The sequence below is a fragment of the Pipistrellus hanaki genome (genome assembly GCF_964339955.1).
Source record: "Pipistrellus hanaki genome assembly, chromosome: 1".
NCBI classification, from domain to species: domain Eukaryota; kingdom Metazoa; phylum Chordata; class Mammalia; order Chiroptera; family Vespertilionidae; genus Pipistrellus; species Pipistrellus hanaki.
In genome coordinates this window covers 137771512-137793869 of record NC_140503.1, presented here as the reverse complement: position 1 = coordinate 137793869, position 22358 = coordinate 137771512, and the positions used below count along the sequence as shown (strand labels likewise).

General features: G+C 49.9%; 1 protein-coding gene across 1 annotated transcript in view; it reads right to left on the bottom strand.

Moving 5' to 3' along the window:
• Window positions 1–7215: 7215 nt before the first annotated feature.
• Window positions 7216–22358, bottom strand: part of ADARB2 (adenosine deaminase RNA specific B2 (inactive)) — a 404866-nt gene continuing 389723 nt past the window's right edge. Inside the window, exons 8-10 of the mRNA XM_084872338.1 lie at window positions 19780–19961; window positions 11520–11698; window positions 7216–8853 (exon numbers count right to left, since the gene is read on the bottom strand). Coding sequence (XP_084728464.1) covers window positions 8677–8853; window positions 11520–11698; window positions 19780–19961 — 538 coding nt within the window. The 3' untranslated portion in view covers window positions 7216–8676. The remainder of the gene's footprint in view (window positions 8854–11519; window positions 11699–19779; window positions 19962–22358) is intronic.

Genomic DNA, 22358 nt, shown 5'->3' with positions numbered 1-22358 from the left:
TAACGGGGCAGTCAGACATCCCTCTCACAACCCAGGACTGCTGGCTCCCAACTGCTCACCTGCCTGCCTTCCTGATTGCCCCTAACCGCTTCTGCCTGCTAGCCTGATCACCCCCTAACCAGTCCCATGCCAGCCTGATTGAGGTCTAACTGCTCCTCTGCCAGCCTGTTTGCCCCCAACTTCCCTCCTCTGTCAGCCTGGTCACCCCTAACTGCCCTCCCCTGCAGGGTTGATTGCCCCCAACTGCCCTCCCTTGCAGGCCTGGTACCTCCCAACTGCCCTCTCCTGCTGGCCATCTTGTGGTGGCCATCTTGTGTCCACATGGGGACAGCCATCTTTGACCACATGTGGGCAGTCATCTTGTGTGTTGGAGTGATGGTCAATCTGCATATTACTCTTTTATTAGATAGAATAGAGGCCTGGTGCATGGGTGGGAGCCAGCTGGTTTTCCCTGAAGGGTGTCCCAGATCAGGGTGGGGGTTCCCTTGGGGCATGGGGTGGCCTGAGCGAGGGACCTGTGGTGGTTTGCAGGCTGGTAATGCTTCCACCCTCCCCCCCAGCGACCCAAACAGAGGCCCTGGTATCTGGAATTTATTTATCTTCTACAATTGAAACATTGTAGCCTGGAGTGACGGCCTGAGCCAGCCAGGGCTGTAGAAGCTTGGTTTCCTCCATTGCCTGGGTGAAGCCTCCTGCTCTTCCATCTCAGTGGCTGCTGCCATTTCTATTGGAATTTATTTACTTTCTATAATTGAAATTTTGTACCCTTGAGTGGAGGCCTCAGCCAACCAGGGTGTGCAGAAAGCTTGGCTTCCTCCATTGCCAGGGAAACCCAAGCCTCCCTCTTGCTCTCTGTGGCTGCAGTCATCTTGGTTGGGGTTAATTTGCATACCTTCTCTGATGGGCGTGACTAGTGGGCATGGCTTGTGGGTGTAGCAGGGCGATGGTTAATTTGCATATTACTCTTTTATTAGATAGGATATATATGTATATTTACATGCTTGATCATTTTCCTGATGTTTTCTTTTCTCTTGAGCTCTGTAAAAGTGGCATCACCTCATTCTTGTCTCTGTGACAAGTTACCCTCCTTGGATTAAATTCCTTCTTCCATTCTCCAGTAGTTTGTAACCCTGCAGAGCTGTGTTGCTCTTGCTACTGAAATCCTGAAATCTCTTTGTGGACCTGGTTTTCCAGAAGTTCACTGGGCCACCTGCCCTGTGTACTCAACATCTATGAAGAAAAGCCACTGATGTTTGCACAGCACCTTTTGGTTTGAGCGAGTTCACTGTGTCTGTGTTGCTCTTTGCTCTGGGGTAAGAATTAGCCATTTTATGCTCAGGGCTGCGGTTTGCTTGGGCCTCAGCACTCAGCGAGCGACACAGAGTGGACAAGACGTTTAGTTCCCTGGCTCCAGAAGCATCCCCTCCCCAGGCTCTGAACTGCTCAGAGACGTTGTTTCCCAGGGTTGGGAGAGACGCTGTTCAGAACACCCTGCAGGGAGCTCCAGCTCTGAGCAGCTGGGGGACCTACGTTAAACACTGGCCTTCTTAGTGAGCTCAGTCCCAGGCTTAGCCCAGTAACGTGTAATTCTGAAAGGCGCGGGCGCGGTTGTGACCACTTCGGGGCAGGTCATCATCGAGTCCATCGTTGTTATCCTGGGGCCCATCCACTCTCCGTCTTTGCTGATGGAAAGACTTTTCCAGAAGGCTGGCTCTGTAAGGGCACTGGTTTGTGAGACTCACTTGGCAGACAGAGTGGATTTCTGCCATCCAGGCAGCCCGACCAAAGGAGCCCGAACTGAACAGCTGCAGAGTGGGCCGGTGCTGTACATCACTGCGCTGGCCTGGCCATGTGTCCTTCATGCTTCACACTCACCTTCCCAGCTTTTAGAGTCGGAGTAGATTCTTGTCACTGTCCTTGGGAAATGTGCACTTCACCGAAACCTTTTACTGAGCCAATATATCATAAACTTCATGTTTCACTGAAAGAATTCCCAACAAGAAAGAAAGTGCCACAAGAAATGAGGCCGCCGTGCTCCCGGCAAGGGCAGGCGAGGCCTCGGCGGGCATGAAGCATGATCTGGGTGAACATGCAGGAGCACCAAATTCAAGGAGGTGACCGGGAACCAGACTGCTCATTTCCAGGAAAGAGGGCTCTTCTCTCATAGGAGGGGGCCTTTGAGAGAGAGTGGGTCTGGGTGCCGGCCAGAGTCCCTTCTGAGGACCATGAAGAGGTGTCTGGGAGCGTTCACTCTCCCGGCCATAACAATGCTACCACCGAATGGCCTGATTCTCAGGCTCAGTGATCCCATCCCTGACTCCTGAGGCGTGGCACTCAGATGCCTGAGTTTTGTCTTGAACCTTATTTATGCTCTCAGATCCCCTCTGTTCCCGACAAGTGACTGTGGCCTTACATGTCCTCACCATTAGGGGCAACATACTGTATGACTTGAAACAGGAGATGCTGCCCAGTGCTCCCCACCAGACCTGAGGGTGACAGAACATGTCAGAACGCCCCCAGGGCATTGATTTTAAGATCTCCCCACACTCCAACATGTACCCACCCCGAGATTTACCTTCACACCTGAGCTGAGTGTCACAGTGGTTAATGGGAAACCTGTAAAACACTACCCCCCACCCCCCAACACACACCTGCCAGCCCGAAAGGCCTGGGAAGGGAATTGCAGGAGCTGTGACAAACCAGAGGAGTGCTCACAACAAGAAACCTGACTGGGAGTGTCAGCCCTGTGCACAGCGTGTCTGTTACTTCGCTCTGCTCTTGGGGACGGTGAAATTTCCATGTCCCTCAGCCGACCCCGGAAAGGGACCAAACGTGTTGGAGGGAAGTTCCCTGCATTGTGCGGTAGAGTGGAGCTGAGGACTCCGACTGAGGTTTTAGGTGTTTCTTGTGTCCCGATACCCATCTGGGCTTGTCTCCTACAGGAAGCCAACAGGCCAGTCCTGTGCTTTCTGCGTGAGGGCACGTTTGGGTGGAAGACTCAGAACATCTCAATGTCCTCTTCAACGTCTCAAAGCCCAGGAACATCCCAGCACGCCCATTCCCCTGTGCACACGGAATGCAGTGGGCTGGCTGTTCCCACACTTACCGACAAGAAAGTTGGGGGCCAAGTCACCTGCTGAGTGATTTGTTGCATTTTATGCAACTAATAGAAGCTGAGTCAGGGTGTGTGTGTGATATTTTCAGTAGTTCAGTTACATAATAACATCTATAAGGGTAAGATCTGGCAGGATCCACTAACGAACACAGTCATTATGAAAAGAAAAAGGTTTTAGGGTGGCGTGTGCCATTTCTTTGGAATGGGGGAACCCTGCATGGATTCTAAACCTACACAGTGTGTTCTACAGAGTTTCCCCGAATGCTGCTCCATGAAAAAGGCCCAACAACCTACGGAAGCACGCAAAATTTTACTTGATATTTTTATTCACTTAACAGAAACATTCACTTATCAGATATCACTGAAGTGCAATGTACAGAACTTAGAGGAAAATTAACATATGTAAATTCATATTTTAAGATTTTGGATTTTTTTTTTTTTTTTTACAAATATTACAAATGTACATCCATTGGTACAATGTTGCCATTCAGTCATGCTTTTTATGTACAAACCTTCTCTTAAGAATACTATTCATTAAGTTTATTTTGCTTTAAAAAATGCTGAAAATTAGCAGAAAGTTCACTGGGCACTGCTGGGTTAGTGTTTTTCTCCTGTTTTTACTGATGCGCACACTGCAGAGAGATAGAAATCTAGTGCCTGTGTGAAAAGAGGCCCTAGAACCCAGGTCTTTTATCTATACCTTAGAGGATATTGGGTCCCTCCGACTTGTCTTTGAAATGCTGAGTTGGGAAGTAAGGAATTTCTTTCTCCAGGGTTTGATACTGTCTGCAGTTTTCCACAGGAGTGGTGCCCTCTGGTCTAAATTTCTAGGGATGTGGCCATCATTGTCCCCCTTGGTGAAGGTCACACTGAGTGAACATATTCCAGGAGCCCAGAAAAGAACTCTCGTGAAGCCCTCTGGACAAGAAGTCACATGGGGCTTCTGCCTCGTCCTGTGCGCCCAGCCGATTCACAGATCAGCTGAGTGGAGCTCAAGGCAGACATCTGCCTGAGAGTTGAATCTCAGGAGTCAGAGGTGTCTGGATAGGGAAGGACAGGCAATAAGAAAGGGAACAGGAAGGGGAGGGAGAGGAAATATGAGAAAGAAAATCAGAGAAGCAGCACTGATGAGAGGAAAAGTGGACAGAGGTAATGATGGTCATCTCTCTGTCTGGATTCCCAGAATCCTGGGTGCTGCATTTGTTTTCCAAAGCCATCATTCTGCAGCCAGCATCGTTGCTCTCCTTCAGTCTGCTACCCTTCATCTGATTCCAGTGGCCCCAGAAACGCAATGCTCCAGGCTGCAACAGGGTTAGGACCACGGACAGCGGCAAGCGGTCCCTAGCTCTGCAGGTTGTCAGTCTCCCACCTCAGCCCTGTCCCTAGGCCACCCCACGTGTCTTATCATTGAGCCTGAGCATGAACTGCCAGCAAGACCTCAGAGGGGTCTTGTCCCAGCTCAATGCTGCCTGATGGTGGTCCAGCCTTTCCTGGAACAGAGCTTCCAGTTTCTCACTCTACCCGGAACTACACATGAACTCAGAGCTGGGAATGCGAGCGGTGCGGACTGTCCTGATCCTGGGTAGAGCGACGGGCTCTGTGAACTCTGCTCAGGAAGGCAGTGGATAAACCAGCACAGACCCACCGGTTTGCCGAGTTAGCAGTCAGCGCTGGGGCACAGAAAGACGGCCCCGAACTCCCCTTTGGTCTTTACTAGAAAGTGATGTTTATTGTATTTTGGGCCAAATGCACAGAAGATGTCATTAGAATGGCGTTTTTAAAAAAATGGGTGTAGAAGTTTCCCCAAATTAAAAATGTCTAAGTTTTAAATGTCTTTTTAAATTCTTTAAACAAGATATATAGACACATTTTAAATTTTATAATCTAAAAATAGGATTTCATCAAAATACTCTAACTCTTCTACTCTGGGCATTGCTATACCATGTATTTACTGTCTATGGCTCTCCAGGTGTGGTAAACAGCAAATCAAAGGAAAAAACACACGTTTAACTTTATTGATAAGAACAGCTTCGCCTGAAAAAGGAAATTATGTGGGAAAACTATGAGCTGTGTTTGCTTGAAAAGTAACACAACTGGATGTGTCTGAGGAGCAAGACCAGTGATGGCAAGAAAAATATATACAGACTCAAAGAGAACCACAAGGAATAAAAACAAACCATAGTTACAGACCCGCAAATCCTTTCCCTGGCAAAAACAAAACCCAAAGAAATCCTAAGTCCCATAACGTGCCGTCGCAGGTTGCGTGAACCTGCACTGGAGCGGGGCAGGCCGAGCCCAGGCGACCCGGGGCCTTCTCCCCAGCGAGCCCTCCAGCTGAGAACCAGGCAGGGAAGCTTCCAGGGCTTATCTCCCCAGCAGGAGAGCAACACGTGCTCTGGAGGCTGATAAGGAGGGTGTGGATTGCACTTGCAGTTTATTATGTGGGCTAAAGAGAGATACATACAGAAGGTGGGAAGCTTGAGAGCAAGGGACCAAGCCATCGGTGCTGCAGGATGGTGATGCTGAGCCAATTCCAATGGGTGGTGGGGTGGTGGGTGTAACCTGGGGAGACCCTGACTTTACGTCTGTCCATCTTCCCTCTGTTTTGCTCGTCACGTTTTCAAGGTGACTAAACGTTACACGCCACCTGCTCCTGTTTCGTCGTCCTCACGGAAGCCTCAGGTGGTCAGGTGGATGTGGGCTCCTCTCAGGACTCCAATTCATCAGATTTTCTATTTGGCAAATTCAGGGGAGACCCGGCCTAACGCAGCGTTGGGATGTCCTTTTGGACTTTGAAGAGAGAGTGAAGTCCTCGGGCTCCCTGCGAGGCCTTCTGTCTCTGGGCTGACGACCGCCCCTCCAGCCGCTCCGGGGCCTTCCTGGCAGCACTCTGAGCCTGGGCTCTCGGCAGGTGCTTCCGGTCGGCTCACGCACCTCCCTTGGCTGCCCCTTGTGTGCCCACAGCCTACAGTGTCTCCTCCTCCCTGGGCTCCTTCTTCACGTCCCACTCACCGACAGGCACCTCGGCGGCGGCGTGTCAGGCTGTGGGACAGACTTCCCGCTACACTGGAACCTGCTCTCTGTCAACCTCTGCAGAGCCTCATCGCTCCTCGGAAGCTTCCCTGTGCGCCTAGCAGACGACTCTGAATGTTGGTGCTGATGGGGACAGCAGCGTTGGTGTGTAGAAGTTTATAGTTTAGTGAAGTTTGAGGTTGTTTCCAGAGAGCCGGTGCCTTAGGCAAAATGACGTGTGACCACACTGGTGCAGTTCAGGAGCTGTGGGCGTGGTCTTTGTGGGGCAGGAGAATGCCATCCAGGTGCCTGGAATTGGACTGGACCGACTGAGCTATTTATTTGAAGGCTGGTCCGGCCTCCGGCTAGCTGGCATCTCTCCTGCGGTGGTCAGGACTGCTGCCTCCAGTGCTCGCTCCCTGGGAGAGGGAGAGCTATTTGGAGCCGACAGAGTAAAGCGTATGCACACTTCTCCAGGCAGCAGGTGAGGATGCTGGCAGCTCAGGTTCAGGCCCCAGACACCAACCCAGATCGTCCACGCCCGCTGCTTTCGGACTCCATACATGGCGGCTGAGAGTCTAAGTCGTCAATCAGCTCTCAAGGCTTTTGGTTCTTTAACCCCCGTCCTGATGACGCATCAGATCGTCAGAAACTAATAATCTAAACTGGCCGTTTTATCACGGCTTTTGTACTAACTTAAGATCTCATTTCAATTTTTATGAGTGATTAGTTTGAGCCATATTTGCAAAAACATTTTCATATCTTTTGAAACTTAATCTTGAAGAAGTCGTCTACTGCAGTGCCCTTTTCCTTTCTAAAAAACAGGAGGGATACATTTGACGTGATAGGAAATCCCAGGAAAAGCTTTTATTTCCAGACTAATGTCTCTACTCATTATCTTTGAACAAATACCTACAATTCAGCTTGTTTCATTTTTGACTCACTGGTGTGACATCTGTAATTTGTGCCAGAATATATAGAGCCTGATGTTATGCTTGTGTTTCCTGGATTAAGTAGGAGCCTGTGTCCCCAAGGTGCTCCCACCTGGCGGGCGGGGGGTGGGGGTGGGTGGGTGGGGAGCAGCTGGGATTACTGACGGGCAGCCCAGATACCAGAGCTGGCTACTACTAAGCCTTGCTATTGTACTTAGCACAATGGGTTCAGATACGGGGCTTGTAACTGGAGATATTAGAGACCCGTCAACGAGCATGAAGGGTGTTAGAAATGAGCTCTCAAGTGATCACAGCAACAGTTCAAAGGGCTTGGACTGACTGCAGTATACTAGGGGGGCACCTCGCTTTGTATTGTCCTGCCCCTGACTCTCAGGATGGTGCCCTGGCCTCGTCCAGCGTGTGCAGGAGGACTCTGCCGTCTGCTGCCCGCTCTGGAGGGGACAGGATCCTGCCTCCTGCATTTGCACAGCTGCTTTCAATGAATTCCTTCTGTCATGCAAGATGTTGAGAGGGTTGACCTAAAGCAGTGTTTCCCAAACTTTTGACATATGTGCACCCCTTCTATAATTTTCGTAACGCTGAGTACCCCTCGTACTCATGAGAACGTAGAATTAGGCGCAGCTAAGCACGGTGCAGTGCATATCCCCACCAAACTCTTCCCGTACCGCTGGGGGTACGCGTACCACACTTTGGGAAACACTGATCTAAAGGAACAGAGAGTTGGCGGGCGCTCAAGCTCAGAGTCAAGGTTGTTTGGGAGTGTTTGGTGCTTGCTTTCTAAGAACAATTTAGTTCCCAAGTCAGAATTCGGTCTAGGATGGGGTTCCCCCGTTACCAGGCGGGAGGCTGTGGGGTGGTGGCTGCCCTTACACAGCTCAAGCCCCATTATCTGCCAGCGGTGCCGAGCAGGGAAGGGCCTGGCAGGCCCGGCACCGCCCGGGACACTCGGGTCCTGGGAAGTTCAGGGGTTGTTTTGTCACCTCTGGTGCCTCTGCTCTGCAGCAGGGGCCTCGCTTCTCGGGCCCTGTTTTAGGAGCTAAGGTCATGCATCCCGAATGCTTTTTGAGAGGAGACAGAGTCAAACACTGAACTAATGGTGACAGGGAGAGGACGTCCTTACTGGCTTCTTTGGGGAGGAGCGCATGGCTTTTCTCTTCCCTTGTGGCTTATCTCGAAGTACCTATAACCTTGTGCTAGTGAGAACCAAGTGCCACGCTCGAGCAGCGTGTCGGGGCGGGGAACAGGGAGTGAATGGCGCCTGAGGTTCGTTTCTAACTGGTGATGCCCCGGTGCCACCTTTCGAGGCTGCAGCTCAGACAGTCCTGTCCCCTCTGACACACCAAGGAGAGGGAGCCGCCGCACTCGAGCCTGTGGGTGTGGCGGGCGGGCGGGTTCCAGCAGCCTGGGAGTAGCCCTCCGAGAAGCAGCACGTTCCTACTTCAAGCCTAGTTGCTCATCTGAACATCGCACACTCTCGTATTCCTGGGACACCAAAGGACAAGGAACACACAGCCCCGGGCAGCACAGTCTCGTTGCTCCTCACGCCCGCCCGGCCTCCGCAGGCTTCGCGCTGTGTCCGGGAGCCGGGGCGGCCGCTCAGAGGGAGAGTAGGAACTGGTCCTGCTCGGGCGGCTTCCTCACCCAGGTGCCCAGGCCTGCCTTCTGAAACGCTTTGAACAGCTGCTGCTTCACCGACTGGTAGGTGCGCGCCCCCAGCTTGGCCTCACAGTACATGGCCGGCGTGTCTCCGTGGCTTGGGATCCGCGAGCTCAGCTGTGGGCGGGAGCGAGAGGGGAAGAGTGAGCAGCGAGCAGAGGCAGGGCCCCGAGACGAACGGCACAGCCGCACGCGTGTGACAAGCAAACATCAGCTCCTGGTTCCACCGTCTGTATTTAGTTTTTAATTTCTTTTTTGGTTACAATCTGTTTTCAATATACAGTACTTGATCTTAGATTACATTTTCTCACTGCGTACACACACACACACACACACATACACGCACACGCACACGCACACGCACACACACACATCCACTCACAAATACTGTGTTTCCCCGAAAATAAGATATCCTCCGAAAATAAGACCTACTTACAGATTTCCTTCTGGATGAAATAGAAGGCATCCCCCCGAAAATAAGCCTCCCCTCCCCAGGCTAAACATGAGAGATTTGGTCCACTGATTCTGAAAGAATTGGAGTCACAAGAAATTCACCAGGAAATTCAGGAATTGGATTGTTATGATGATGTTGCAGAAGATGATGACATGATTGTCATTGAATCAATGAGTAAATTCTTGATACTGTAGGATTCACAGTTTGTTTGGTTTGTGTTGACAACTACCGTACTGCCATACCGTTTACAGGTAATAAATTTCCTTTATTTTCATTTAACAATAAATGTGTACCGTATTCTTCTTCATGGAAAAATAAGACATCCCCTGAAAATAAGACCTAATGCATCTTTGGGAGCAAAAATTAATATAAGACACTGTCTTCTTTTCGGGGAAACAGGGTAGTAACTGTGTGGAGCTGATACATGTGTGGTCATTTCACATGTATCTACATCATAATATCAAACTGTACATCTTAAATATACAGGATGGGGCAAAAGTAGGCTTACAGTTGTCTGCATGGAAAAGAATACAATAATAAATAATAATGCAAGAACAAACCGTGTTTCACGTACTCATAACTTTAAGCCTACTTTTGCCCCACCCTGGATGCAATGTTTATGTCTCAAGAGAGCTGTTCAAAACAGAATACACTTTCTCCCTACATTGACCTACTGATAAAGTCAAATATCACCTAAAATTTCCAAAAACGTTCCCTGTATTAGTTACAGTTAATTATTCATTCCAAAAGTAACCATCAGAATTATCAGGCAAGTCTAGCATTCCGTGGGAAATCCCACATATTAGGGAAACGGCTTCCCCCGAGGGTGAGTGATTAAGGAATAAAACGAACAGGTACTGTGCCTGCTATCAGTCACAAGCGCTGTGTGTAGCTTTTCTCTTTGGAGGAGGATCAGGCTCAGATTAGGGTGGGGATGGTGGTGCGGGATGACTGTGGGAACTGAAGCAGCAGGGTGGGGCAGGGCCAGGAGGTTCTGAGTTACAGTCTAACCGGCAGGAGGCCGATGAGACCGGATGTTCCCTCTCCTGAGCCATGACAGGGACAAGGTGGGGCCAAACGGGGCCTGACAACCCACCCAGCGGGGACGTCAGAGTGCACAGGGAGGGCCAGAGGGCAAAGCCTCCCAATCCCCCTGCAGGGTGCTCAGTGAGGAGAGACCAGCCCACCCATTTTCTGCAACCGCCATCTAAGAGGCCCCTTCCTTTAGCAAGTCAGCACCTGCTCCGACCTTCTAGTCCCCACCAGCGGGTAGAAGGTGCAAAGTGCCCAGAGCAGGCAGGAAGGGAGCCGGGCTGCAGGGTCAGAGCAGGCCAGGTTCCCAGGGCCCGTGGGGCCGCCGGGGTCACTGCCAGGCTGAGAGCTGAGGTGTGCAGTTCCCAGGGTCCTGAGTGGACACAGTGCTCATTTTAAGCACCAGCAGGTCTGTCCTGTTCTTCTGCTGGCTAAGTCAAACTCAGCTCTCCTTTTCCCTGGATGAGAAAGTGGGACGCCCAGCGCAGCACAGCAGTTTTAATGTGTTTCTTTGTTTTTGTTTCCTTTTTTTTTTTTTTTTTTGGTTGCAATCTGCTATGCTTTGGAAACACATGGAAATGCATATCACAACTTAGAATCCAGAAATGTCATCATGACCCGATTCACAGAGGAGAAAGCAAGCCCAGAATTGGCGCCGTAGAAATGCACAGCCTGCAGGGCTGGAGAGGAGCGGCAACCCGCTCTGGCCCTCACTGCCGGCACCATTTGGGCAAATCGCCCACCTCTCCTGAGTGCCAGTTTCTTTTTTTCTTTTTTAATTAATTTATCTTTTATATATATTTTACTGATTTTTTTACAGAGAGGAAGGGAGAGAGATAGAGAGTTAGAAACATCAATGAGAGGGAAACATCGATCAGCTGCCTCCTGCACACTCCCCACTGGGGATGCGCCTGCAACCAAGGCATGTGCCCTTGACTGGAATCGAACCCGGGACCCTTCAGTCTCCAGGCTGACACTCTATCCACGGAGCCAAACCGGTTTTGGCAGAATGCCAGTTTCTTGATATCGAAACTGAAAAGCCTTCTATGGACTTTCCTATGTTGCCCTGTGCTGGCCACCCCAGGTGTCCCAAACAAGCCCCTTTTTCCACCTGACTTCTCAAGCCGCTGGCCTGACCCGGCCCGGCCTGGCGGAAGTCTGTGGGGAGTCTGTGAAAAGGAAACACACCTGGGGCCAGTTCTTGAGTCATGTGTCCCACCGGCTGCAGGCCCAATGGCATTCTTCGGGCCCCAGGCCTGTGTCCAGGCGGGAGCCCAGGGCTGGCTGTGTTACCCACCTTTCCATACAGCTGCGCCCACCGGGCAGCGAGCACGTGCTTGCAGAGCCGGGAGGAGCCCCCGCAGCTCCGCCTCCCCGTGGTGGCGTCCAGGACCTCCACGTCCGCGCTGCCCACGATCCAGTTCACGCTGAAGTGGGAAGACTTCCCGGGCTGGCGGGCCTCGGCGCTGCTCACGCCTGTCGGGAGAGAGTGGAAGCAGCGGCATCAGTAGGCTGCCGGGACCAGACCGTGGGAGACGTCTGCCCAGGATGGCACAGCCTTGTGCACCGTCCTCACCTTTAACCCCTGGCCAGGTTATGGCTTCCCGTAAGCTTGACCCTAATGGAGGCCTCGCAGAGACAGTTATTGCTGGAACTAATTTTTCACTTTTTACTTAATTTTTTTTTTTTTTTTTTCAGAGAGGAAGATGGTCAGGTCTCCATCCTCCCTCCTTCCCTCCCTCCCTTCTCTCTCTCTCTCCCTTTATCATCCCAGGAAGGGAGAGAGAGATAGAAACATCTATGATGAGAGAGAATCATTGATCAGCTGCCTCCTGCATGCCTCCTACTGGGGATTGAGCTGGCAACGTGGGCATATGCCCTTGACCAGAATTGAACCTGGGACCCTTCAGTCCGCAGGCTGACGCTCTATCCACTGGGCCAAGCTAGGGCTCACTTTTTACTTTTAAGAGAGAGTTGATGCTGGTGAGTGTTTGGATAATAAAGAACTCTCCTGCTGTCACATTGATGGAGAGACCACCTCCAGCTGCTCACGGCCTAGCCACTCCGGCATCCTTCCTAACGCACGTCCCTTTCTAATGCCGTGACCCTTAGGCTCTACAGCAGCCGTTCTCAACCTGGGGGTCATGACCCACAGGCGAGAATTGCTAGTAGAGTCACCTAAGACCATTGGAAAACACAGATATTTACATTACGATTCATTAGCAGTAGCAAAATTACAGTTATTAAGTAGCAACAAAAATAATTTTATGGTTGGGGGTCACCACAACATGAGGAACTGTATTAAAGGGTCTTGGCATTAGTAAGGCTGAGAACTGCTGGCCTACATAATGCATTCTCTTTTGTAAGGAAGCCCGAGTGGGTAGACGATGTGCAGCTGGAGGTGGTCTCTCCATCAATGTGACAGCAGGAGAGTTCTTTATTATCCAAACACTCACCAGCACCACCTCTCTCTTTCTCGGTCTTTCTCTGACGTTGCCTCTCTCTCCCCCATCTCCCTTAGCCTCTCTCTTATAAGGACACTTGTGATGGCACGTAGGACCCACTGACTTAACCCAGGATAATCTCATCTCAAAATCTTTAACTTCATCCCATCTGCCAAGACCCTCTTTCCAGAGAGGCTGGGTGGCCATTACCCAGCCTATCACTAGCGCTAATCCTGACTTTGGAACTGGTCTCTGAACCGAGAGAGCCTTTATGGGGCAGGAGCAGTCCGGTCCTCCACACTTCTGCGGGAGGGCTGGGTGTGGAGGTGAGAGGGTTCACTGCTCTCAGCCGGGACTGTGGTGGGGAGCTCAGTGAGGCCCCTCTCGGGGACGACTGGCTGGTGAGAATGGAGGGACGCAGAGCCCCGCCGGGCACATGGGGTCGGCCTCAGTCAGCTAGGACTTCCGTTTGGAAACCTGGAGAGAAGCCCACCAAAGAGTGGGAGAATAGAAGTGTCCCTAAAGGTGGTGGAGCCTGGTGAAGGACAGATGACTGGTCCTTCCTTTATGATTTTGTAGGGTCCTAGAAATGGTGACTACCCCTGACACTGTCTCTATCAGAGCAACCGCTCATGTAGGCTCAGAGACATGCGGACCTCTGCTCATGTGTACGTGCACGTGTGGGCTACCCACACACGTGAACATTATAGAGAAGTATTTCATGCTAAAGCATATCTGTAGGAGGATGGTCAGCTCTCCATCACCTTCGACACAAATCACCTGTGTGGTGGACTCATTCAGGAAGACGGTCTGAGGTTTCACTCAGTGCACAAGTTTGTGCTAATAGGGTGGGCTCTGGAAATGGTGCCTGTGCAGAGATCTCTTCCCTGACTTACTAGCAGTGTGGCCTCTGGTACGTCAATTAACCACCAACTACTGTGACTACCACCACCATGGCCACCAAACCTGCTCCTGCTCCCACCGGTGTTTAGAACAGTGAGCGTGAATCCATGCTCAGCCGTGAAAATGAGTCCTATCATTGCTCACGTAGCCATTAGATGCCTTACCTTGAGAAAATCCTACATGCCTTTTAAAAAGCAGTGTGTAAGAGAGACATTACGGGATTCTTTACATAGCTAGTGGGACTACTATATTTAAAATGTAATCCACTTTCCCCAAATTACATTTACACAAGACAGGGCTATAATTTTTACACGAAGTGAGGCAAGTCTGCATTACAGGGCAGCACTGTGTTTAATTTGTGAAACAAGTGAAGCCGCTTCCAGGTGTGCACAGAATCACAAAGGTGCAGGACAGAAGGGGCCACTTGAGCTTTATTTATGGCCAGACACCTGTGTGATCTCATGGGCACACATACACACACACACATGCATGCACATGCACAAACCACACACATCACAACCCGCACACACCACACACAACACACGTGTGTACACACATACACACACACCACACATCTCACACACACATGCCCATACATACCACACACCTCATACACACATGCGCACACCACACACACAAGCACATGCACACACAAGTATTTGCACACACAAACACACCATTAACACCCATTCACATCCATGCACAGACACCACACACATGTATGAGAAGGTTCTGCAGAGAGTGGCAGCCGTGTCTCCCATGTGGGAGGCTGGGGCGTCTGCTCTAATGAGAGTTGCCACACTGACTGTCAGGGATTTCCTAGCGTCAATAGGAACGTGACCTTATTTGTGGTCATAAGTGACTGTGGTTTGTATTCCCCAGAGTGTAAGGTACACGAACTCACAGGGCACTCTAAAAAATGGGACCTTCCCTCCATGGTGGGGAAAGTGGAATATATTATTTATAACTTGATAATGACATGGTGCTTGGTTTCTGTGATGATTATCATTATTTCAAAAGATATGGATAAAGGAACTTTGGCACAATATGATTGATTTTGCCTCAAATTATATATATTTAATGACTAGAGTATCCAAAATATAGTAATAAGGCAAGTTTTATAAAATTTTATGAAAATGTGGGTGACTTTCACCTCTGTCTATTCTGCATTATCCACGTGGGGTCATTGCTCTCATGCCCAAATCACACAGTTAGTGTCTCCTTTGGTGGGAGCTTGGCTAGAGCTGAATCAGTTCCATTTCTGTCTGTGTAGAATGCTCTCACCTTCATCTTTAAAAAAAATTCTTCTTGGGGTATAATGTGCTTCTTAGATCTGTAGCTGGATGCTTTCCATCTGTCTTGCAAAGTCCTCAGTTGTTATTTCGTCTTTAAACGTCACTCCCACTCCATTTCTCTCTCTTCTCCTACAACTCTTGTTACATGTAGATGATATGTTCTCATTCCATCTCTTGCTTTTGTTTCTTTTTGTATTTTCCCTCTGGGATGCTTAATTCTATGTGTCAACTTGGCTGGGCCAAGGTGCCAGATCCTTGGCCAAACACCAACTGGCCTTGCTGTGAGCGTATGTTAGCTGGGGCTGGTGCAGTAGGCTGAGTTAGGCAGAGCACGCCCCCGCCCTCCCCATTATGCAGGTGGGCCTCAGCTAAGCAGGCGATGGCCCTAGAAGCCACGCCTGAGGTCCCTTGAAGAGGAAGGAATTCTGTGGACAGACCACCTTTGCACTCAACTGAGACATCAACTCCAGCTGGAATTTCTAGACTTACAGCTTGCCCTGCAGATCTCAGACTTGCCAGCCCCCACAAGCATTGGAGCCAATCCTTTTCTAGACGGAAAATGAGCACCTCCCGGTGGTTCTCCTCTCTGGAGAACCCTGACAGCCACATCCTCTCTCGGTCTCTGCGCTGCACTCTCAGTGTCTTCTTCAGAATGATGTTCCAGTTTACTAATTTCCTCCTCAGCTGTGCTTAATTTGCAATTAAACCTCCCCTCTGTCACACACATTGCTTTATTTTCTTTATTTCTGCAATTCCCATTTGGTTATTTTTTTCTTTTCCACTTGGTTCTTTTTTCTTTTCTTTTTTTTCTGGCTTCCATCTCTCCCCCTACGTTTTCCATCTTGTTAATTAAATCCCTTTTACTCTGCTGGGTATGGTTCTATAAAAGTCTGTGTCCATGAGCCCTGCTCTCTGCAGGTGTGGGTCTGTGTCCGCCCTCTGCTGTCGGCTGGGTTTTGTTAAGGTGGTCTTATCCCCTTCCAGGCCTGCTTTTTTTGAAAAATTTCTGTGGGGTTATTTTGCTCTGACTCTTAGTAGAAACATCTTAATCTAAAATCAAGAATAGAGAATATCTGCCCTAGCTGGTTTGGCTCAGTGGATAGAGCGTCAGCCTGAAGACTGAAGGGTCCTGGGTTCAATTCTGGTCAAGGGCACTTGTCTGGGTTGTGGGTTCGATCCCCAGGGTGGGGCGTGCAGGAGGCATCCAATCCATGATTTTCTCTCATCATTGATGTTTCTATCTATCTCTCATCTCTCCCTTCCTTATATATATTTAAATATATGATTTTAAGCTGCCCAGTGAGTCCGCAGCAGTCTGCTCCGAAGGATGCAGACTGCTGACAACTCCTCTAAGCACAGCTGCAGCTCACCTGCTTCCCCCTGGAACCCCTTCAGTTCTGCGCTCCACCCTCCTCCTTTGTGTCCGTCCCACACACTCCTTCTCTCTGCCTCCAGGACTTGGCTCAGATGTCATCTCTCAGATCTTTCCTAACCCTCTGATAGGAATGACGGTCACTTTGTATTTTTCCATGATAAATACCTTTTTAAAATTATTGTTTAAAGTATTACATATGTCTCACTTCCCCCCCATTGACCCCTCCAAGGTCACGATGGTCACTTTTTAATCTCTTATTTGCATTTTTTAATTTTATCTTTTGATAATCCTCACCTGAGGATATTTTTCTATTGATTTTTAGAGAGTGGAAGGAGGGACTGACAGAGAGAAAAACATCGATGTGAGAGAGACACATTGATTGGTTGTCTCCCACACACCTCTGACCAGGGCCGGGGATGGACCCTGCAGCCGAGGTATGCCTTGGGATCGAACCTGTGACTCTTCAGTCCACGGGCAGCTGCTCTATCCACTGAGCAGAACTGGCTGGGGCCTCTTTGCATTACTTTTCTATAAGGCATTTATACTTTGTTTGTCTTCCCCATGGGAATGTAATCATCTAGGGCATATTGATTTTTGACCATCTTATTCACTGCTCTATTCCCAGTGCAAAATTGTCGCTAGTGCATCATGAAGATCAATACATATTTGTTGAATGATTAAATGAGTGCCTGGCTTATGTTGACCAACTTCTTAAGGTTTGGATAAATGAAATGTATTGACAAAGGACATATTTTCCTTAAATGGTGAAATTCCCAGGAGCAATGCAATTAAGTTTAATGTTCAGTTCTTTTGTGAAACAACTCCTTGGAATCATGATAGAAATTAAATGAAACTTAACTAATATACAGATATTTTATATAGAACTCCCCAGACAACTGAAATAAGTGTTTTCTATCATTTTAATTTTTTATAAGCTACGAGTTAATTTGCTTAGGGAGATTAGTGCTAATGTATGTAAATATCTTATTAAATAGTTCTTTGTTAAATCTAATTTTTTGATCTTCATGCAAAGATATTAGGATTGCTTTTAGATTTTTCTAACAAGATCTATAATCTCCAATTCCTTCAAGGGAACAGGAGGATAAATGTCTACCTCTGGTGACTGTAGGACAAAGGAGCCTGGTGGATGCTTTTTGGAAGCTCTTAAACATTTATGAAGAAGTTGCAGGCTATTCCATAACACTTCTGTGTTTGCTTTAATATGACAACATTGCAAATTACTTACTATCTGCATAAAAGAAAATGCTTGCTTCTACCCACTGGGTTATTTTGCAAGATACTATTAATGATCATCACTACCAGAAATTTCTCCTGAATTAAAGAGGCTGGAGAGTCCCTACCAGAGTCGACAGCTTAATATGACACTATTTTGGAAATTCAAACCCACGAAAAAATGTGGCTATAAACGGCAACAGGTCTCCTCCGTACCTACTGCTGTTCCCTAAAGGGGGCGTCTGGAACGTGACCGGGAGGTGGTGTTGGGCGGGAGTTACAGCCTACTGTCGGCAGACGTTTCAATAAGCAGCAAACTTCTCTCTGATAAATCCAGTTGCTTATGAAACATGAAATCTGAAGTCTTCTGATACATTGACTAGTCATTTCTACTATTTCAGGACAATATGTGCTGTGAAGAAAGATGGCTGAGGCTCTTTTCTATCTGTCACTGATCCTGTGGTTTTTGTCATGTGAACGTGAGCCACGAGTCTTATCTCATAGTTCTAACATTCAATTCCTTTGGTTCGTCTCTCAAATCTCATTCTCATCACCAAGACCGTGTCATGGGCTGTAGAGCAAATCATAAGCTTAATCTTCAGTGTGGACTAAGAATGCTCAGTACTAAACATCGTATCTGTTAAACGTGTCATCAACACAAACAAAGACATGATCGGTCCTATCCAGATTTCCACCCTTCTTGATGCAGAAAAATAAAAGCTGAGCCTTGAGGTTGGAGGCTCAGACACACCACCCCCTCAGCCTGGAAGGTGAGGATCCACAATCAGCTTCCATCTCACTTTATGTTTTTCAAAAGATGAGCATGCAAAGCGCCGGTTTTTGTTGTCATTCTCCCCATGTTTGTGAGAAAGACCAGAAGCAAACCTCTAGGGTGGCTCTCCTCAAACAGGCAGCTCTCGCTGAAGGATTCGGCGCAGGGCAGCCATGATGCGGGCTTGTGTTCCTCAGGCTTTGCCCATAGGTGTTGGCTGGTCTATGTAGAACTGGTCAAATACAGATGGGGCAAAAGTAGGTCTACAGTTGTAAGTCGGCGAAACACAGAGTTTGTGCTTGTATTAATTATCATTTCCGTATGAACAACTATAAACCTACTTTTGCCCCATCCTGTAATATGGTTGGAACGAGCCGAGAGGCCTTTCCTGAATACTTGCAAACAGAGCAAAGTGAAGTGCTCTTCACGAATTATTTCTTTTGGTTCTCACTACCACCCCCATGGGGCACTTTTACTGCCCTGATTTTAAACTTTAGAACAATTTTATAACATTGGGAATAAATCTTAGGCCCAGTTCTTAGCCACACACTGGAAACAGGTCTTCTAGCTTATAATTTTCTGTTTCAGAGAATCCATCAGAGATGTAAACCAGCCAGTGGCTGCAGTCCGCACAGCCTGCCAGTGCTACTCTCCGCCTGGCACACCCGCCTGGTTTTGCAGACGGTGCCAGCGGCTCCTTCAGAGCGCCCTGCTCAGGCCAGGCAGCTGCCTCAGGTGCGGTGTTTTCCTGCAGGCTCTGGACCAGACTTCCACATGCTCCAGGCAGTGCCAGGAGCCTCCCATGGGCCTGTGTGTGGAAGGCCAGCCGTCACAGTGGTGTGTCCTTCCCATACCGGTCCTTCCTAGTGATCATAGAACTTGACATTTCCCAGGCCATGTGCCTCCTGATCCTCACCACGGTGCTGGGCGCCTGGGCTGGCCACCCCCGGGTCATGGTGGGGACGCTGGGGCTCCAATGACATGGGCGGTGTGGGGAGCTGGGAGTAGGATGGGGAATTGTGCTTCTAGCCCAGAGCTTGCTGGCTTTCTCCGTTGCCTCCAAAATGTGCTTCCCCGGTGTGTGCTAGCTTCTGGATGGCATGGAGAATGCAGGGACCCCTGAGTCCAGCCACCCACCCAGGGCAGCCAGACCTTGTACGGTCCCCCCTCTCCCCCCAGCCTCGAACCTGCAGGCCCTCTATCGGAAAGGCTTCTGCTGACAGTATGTTGCTGTCCTGTTGGACCCATGCACGGTTAGTTTTACTTCCACTGGGCACTGAGCACACTGCGGCTGCAGTCACACGACGGCGCATGGATGTGCCGTGTGCATTCTGTTGTACATTCTCTGAAACGTGGCCCGGCCTACACCCAGGCCTTCCTTCTTTGTTAAGTTTTGGATTGCTACAATTTTGCTCTCTACGTCTTAAATATCTATTGGCCAAAAATGAGTAAAATCTGCCTGGTTTGGCCCCCATGGGGCCTGCCTGTGCCAGCCTGCTTGGGGGGGGGGGTGTTTTTGAGGACGATTCTCTTACCGCTGAGGAGGGGCCGGTTGTGCTGGTACGAGGGGGGCAGCTGGCCGATGTCCTCGGCCCTGTGGCTCATCACCCGGCAGAGGTGGCCCGTGTGGTGCAGGCTGCCCACGACGATGCTGTGCAGGTACACGGGCTCGATGAAGTGGCAGAGGAGGGCGCCCTGCAGTCCCAGCACGTTCCATCTGCAGGGAGGGAGAGGGGGGAGTCAGTGCGTCTGCCCACCGGGGTGAGGACTGGAGGGGCAGCCTTGCAGGTCCCCCCTCTCCCCAGGCGGGCTCCAGCTGGGCCTGTTATGCAAGGCACCTGGGCCTCTCTTCCTCTGCTCTGCCCCCCAGTGCCCCTGTCCCCACCACGAGACTGATGGGAGCCATCAGCTCTGGCCTCCTGCTGCGAATGAGCTGAGCGGCACAAGAGCTTACTGCTGGGGACTGGGGCTGATGAGGTCTGCACTTCAATAGGCGTGGCCTCCGCTTCTGGAAGTGCATTGTTAGGTGGGCTGGAAGCTACATATTTTCTCAGGGACTTAAGATTAGATTAAAAGGGATAGAAGACATTCAGTCTCTGACAGTAATCTGCATTTTTCTTTTCTTTTTTACAGAGAGGAAGGGAGAGGGTCAGAGAGCCAGAAACATCGATGAGAGAGAAACATCCATCAGCCACCTCCTGCACACCCCCTACTGGGGATGTGCATGCAACCAAGGTACATGCCCTTGACTGGAATCGAACCTGGGACCCTTCAGTCTGCAGGCTGACGCTCTATCTACTGAGCCAAACCAGTCAGGGCTGCATTTTTCTTTATATTAGCTTGGAAGTATCAGAAATTTAGTTTATCTCAGTTTAGGGGCATACTCTCGCCTCCTCCGCAGTCAGGGTGACCCATAGTGTTGGAATGGAGTGACATTAATAAGCGACCTTGTTTTGCTCTGGGGTGGCTTTAGAGGCCGGATCAGAGATGAAGGGAAGCCCATTTTCTCTGAAACAGATAAGCACTGGCTGAGTGTTTTGCTTCTTCACGCAAAGATGACAGGGGCGCTTTAAGATTGTTATTTCTCCCTACGTTTCAGCAGTGCAAGGCTACGTGTGTCTGATCCTTAACGCGTTTAAGCCCCGCCGCCATCAGCAGCTAATTTCTTACATCATTGTTCTTTCCATTAATTAACATTTCTCCGCGTGAGAGCGGCTATTGTGGGGCCGCACGTTTCCTTTCATGATGAATAAGGACTCATCACAGCTCCCCGTTCCCGGAGCGGTCCCTTCGCCCGTAGCCCTTCCCGTTAGTCACCGCGTGCTGGGCCAGCCGGCCAGCCGGCCCTACCTGGAGAGCCATCGGCCCCGGAACCCGCGACGCCGATTGCTTTAAAAAGTTCTCTTTAAATTTTATTCCAAAAACACAGGCAATTTAGCCGGCGACATTAATCTGCCTCGGAAGCACCGCGGTGCACGGAGAGCATCTTTCAATCTCATGCAAGAAGAGGCAGCCATCTGGCCGGCGGGGCGGCCGCGCCCCCGCCCCCGCCCCTCCCCGCTCCCCGCTCCCCGCGCGGGCCATTAACGCGGAGTGCTCACCCGCACGGAGCTCCCGCGGAATATAAAAGGTAATATTTATATACAAACAATTTAGGGCTGCCGTTTACACAGCCGTTGGTTTTATGAGACGTTTGCTTTATAGTTGTGCACAGCTTCCCTTACACAGAGGATGGGGGTCACCTCGGCGGCCCCGCCCTTGCTCTCCGGAGGGAACCAAAGGGCTGGTCCTCTGTGTGGCTGTGACTTCGCCAAAGGGGGCCGCCAGAGAGTTTGGGAGGGGCACGGCACAAGAGCTTATCACAGATTTCGGGGACCCCTTCGTTCAGCGGTGCCATTGCTGGGCGGACCTTTGTTTCCCGTGGACAGCGCAGTCAGATGTGACAGCCTGGAGCCTGGGGGCTGCAATGCTCTGACCAATTGAGCCACTCCAGCCTGGCTCTTAGGGCCCTTTTATAACAAATCCATGTTATAAACATGAGCCCTTCACGTCTTCAGGAGGACTCTTAGTTCCTGCAAGCTTCTCCTCTTTCTCCTACCCTACTCATCTCTTCTGATCTTTTCAAATGTCTTCATCACCATGCAAATATATAGTTGTGCTCTAAAAACAAAACAAAGTGCCGAAACCGGTTTGGCTCAGTAGACAGAGCGTTGGCCTGTGGACCGAAAGGTCCCAGGTTCGATTCCAGTTCAAGGGCATGTACATTGGTTGCGGGCGCATCCCCAGTGAGGGGTGTGCAGGAGGCAGCTGATCGATGTTTCTCTCCCATCGATGTTTCTGGCTCTCTCTCTCTCTCTCTCTCTCTCTCTCTCTCTCTCTCTCTCTCTCTCTCCCCACTCCTCTCAATAAAAAAAATCAATAAAATATATTAAAAACAAAAAACCAAAGCAAAACACCACACAAGGAGTGTGTGGTAGCCTGGCTCTTCTGAAAGAAGTGACCTCCATGTGTCTGAGTGGTGATTTGTGGAATTTGGCTCCTTCCCTTCTGTCGGAAACTTGAATTTTTAAGGACAGACCAAAAAAGTGAGGGAAAACTCAACAAAGTCACCGGA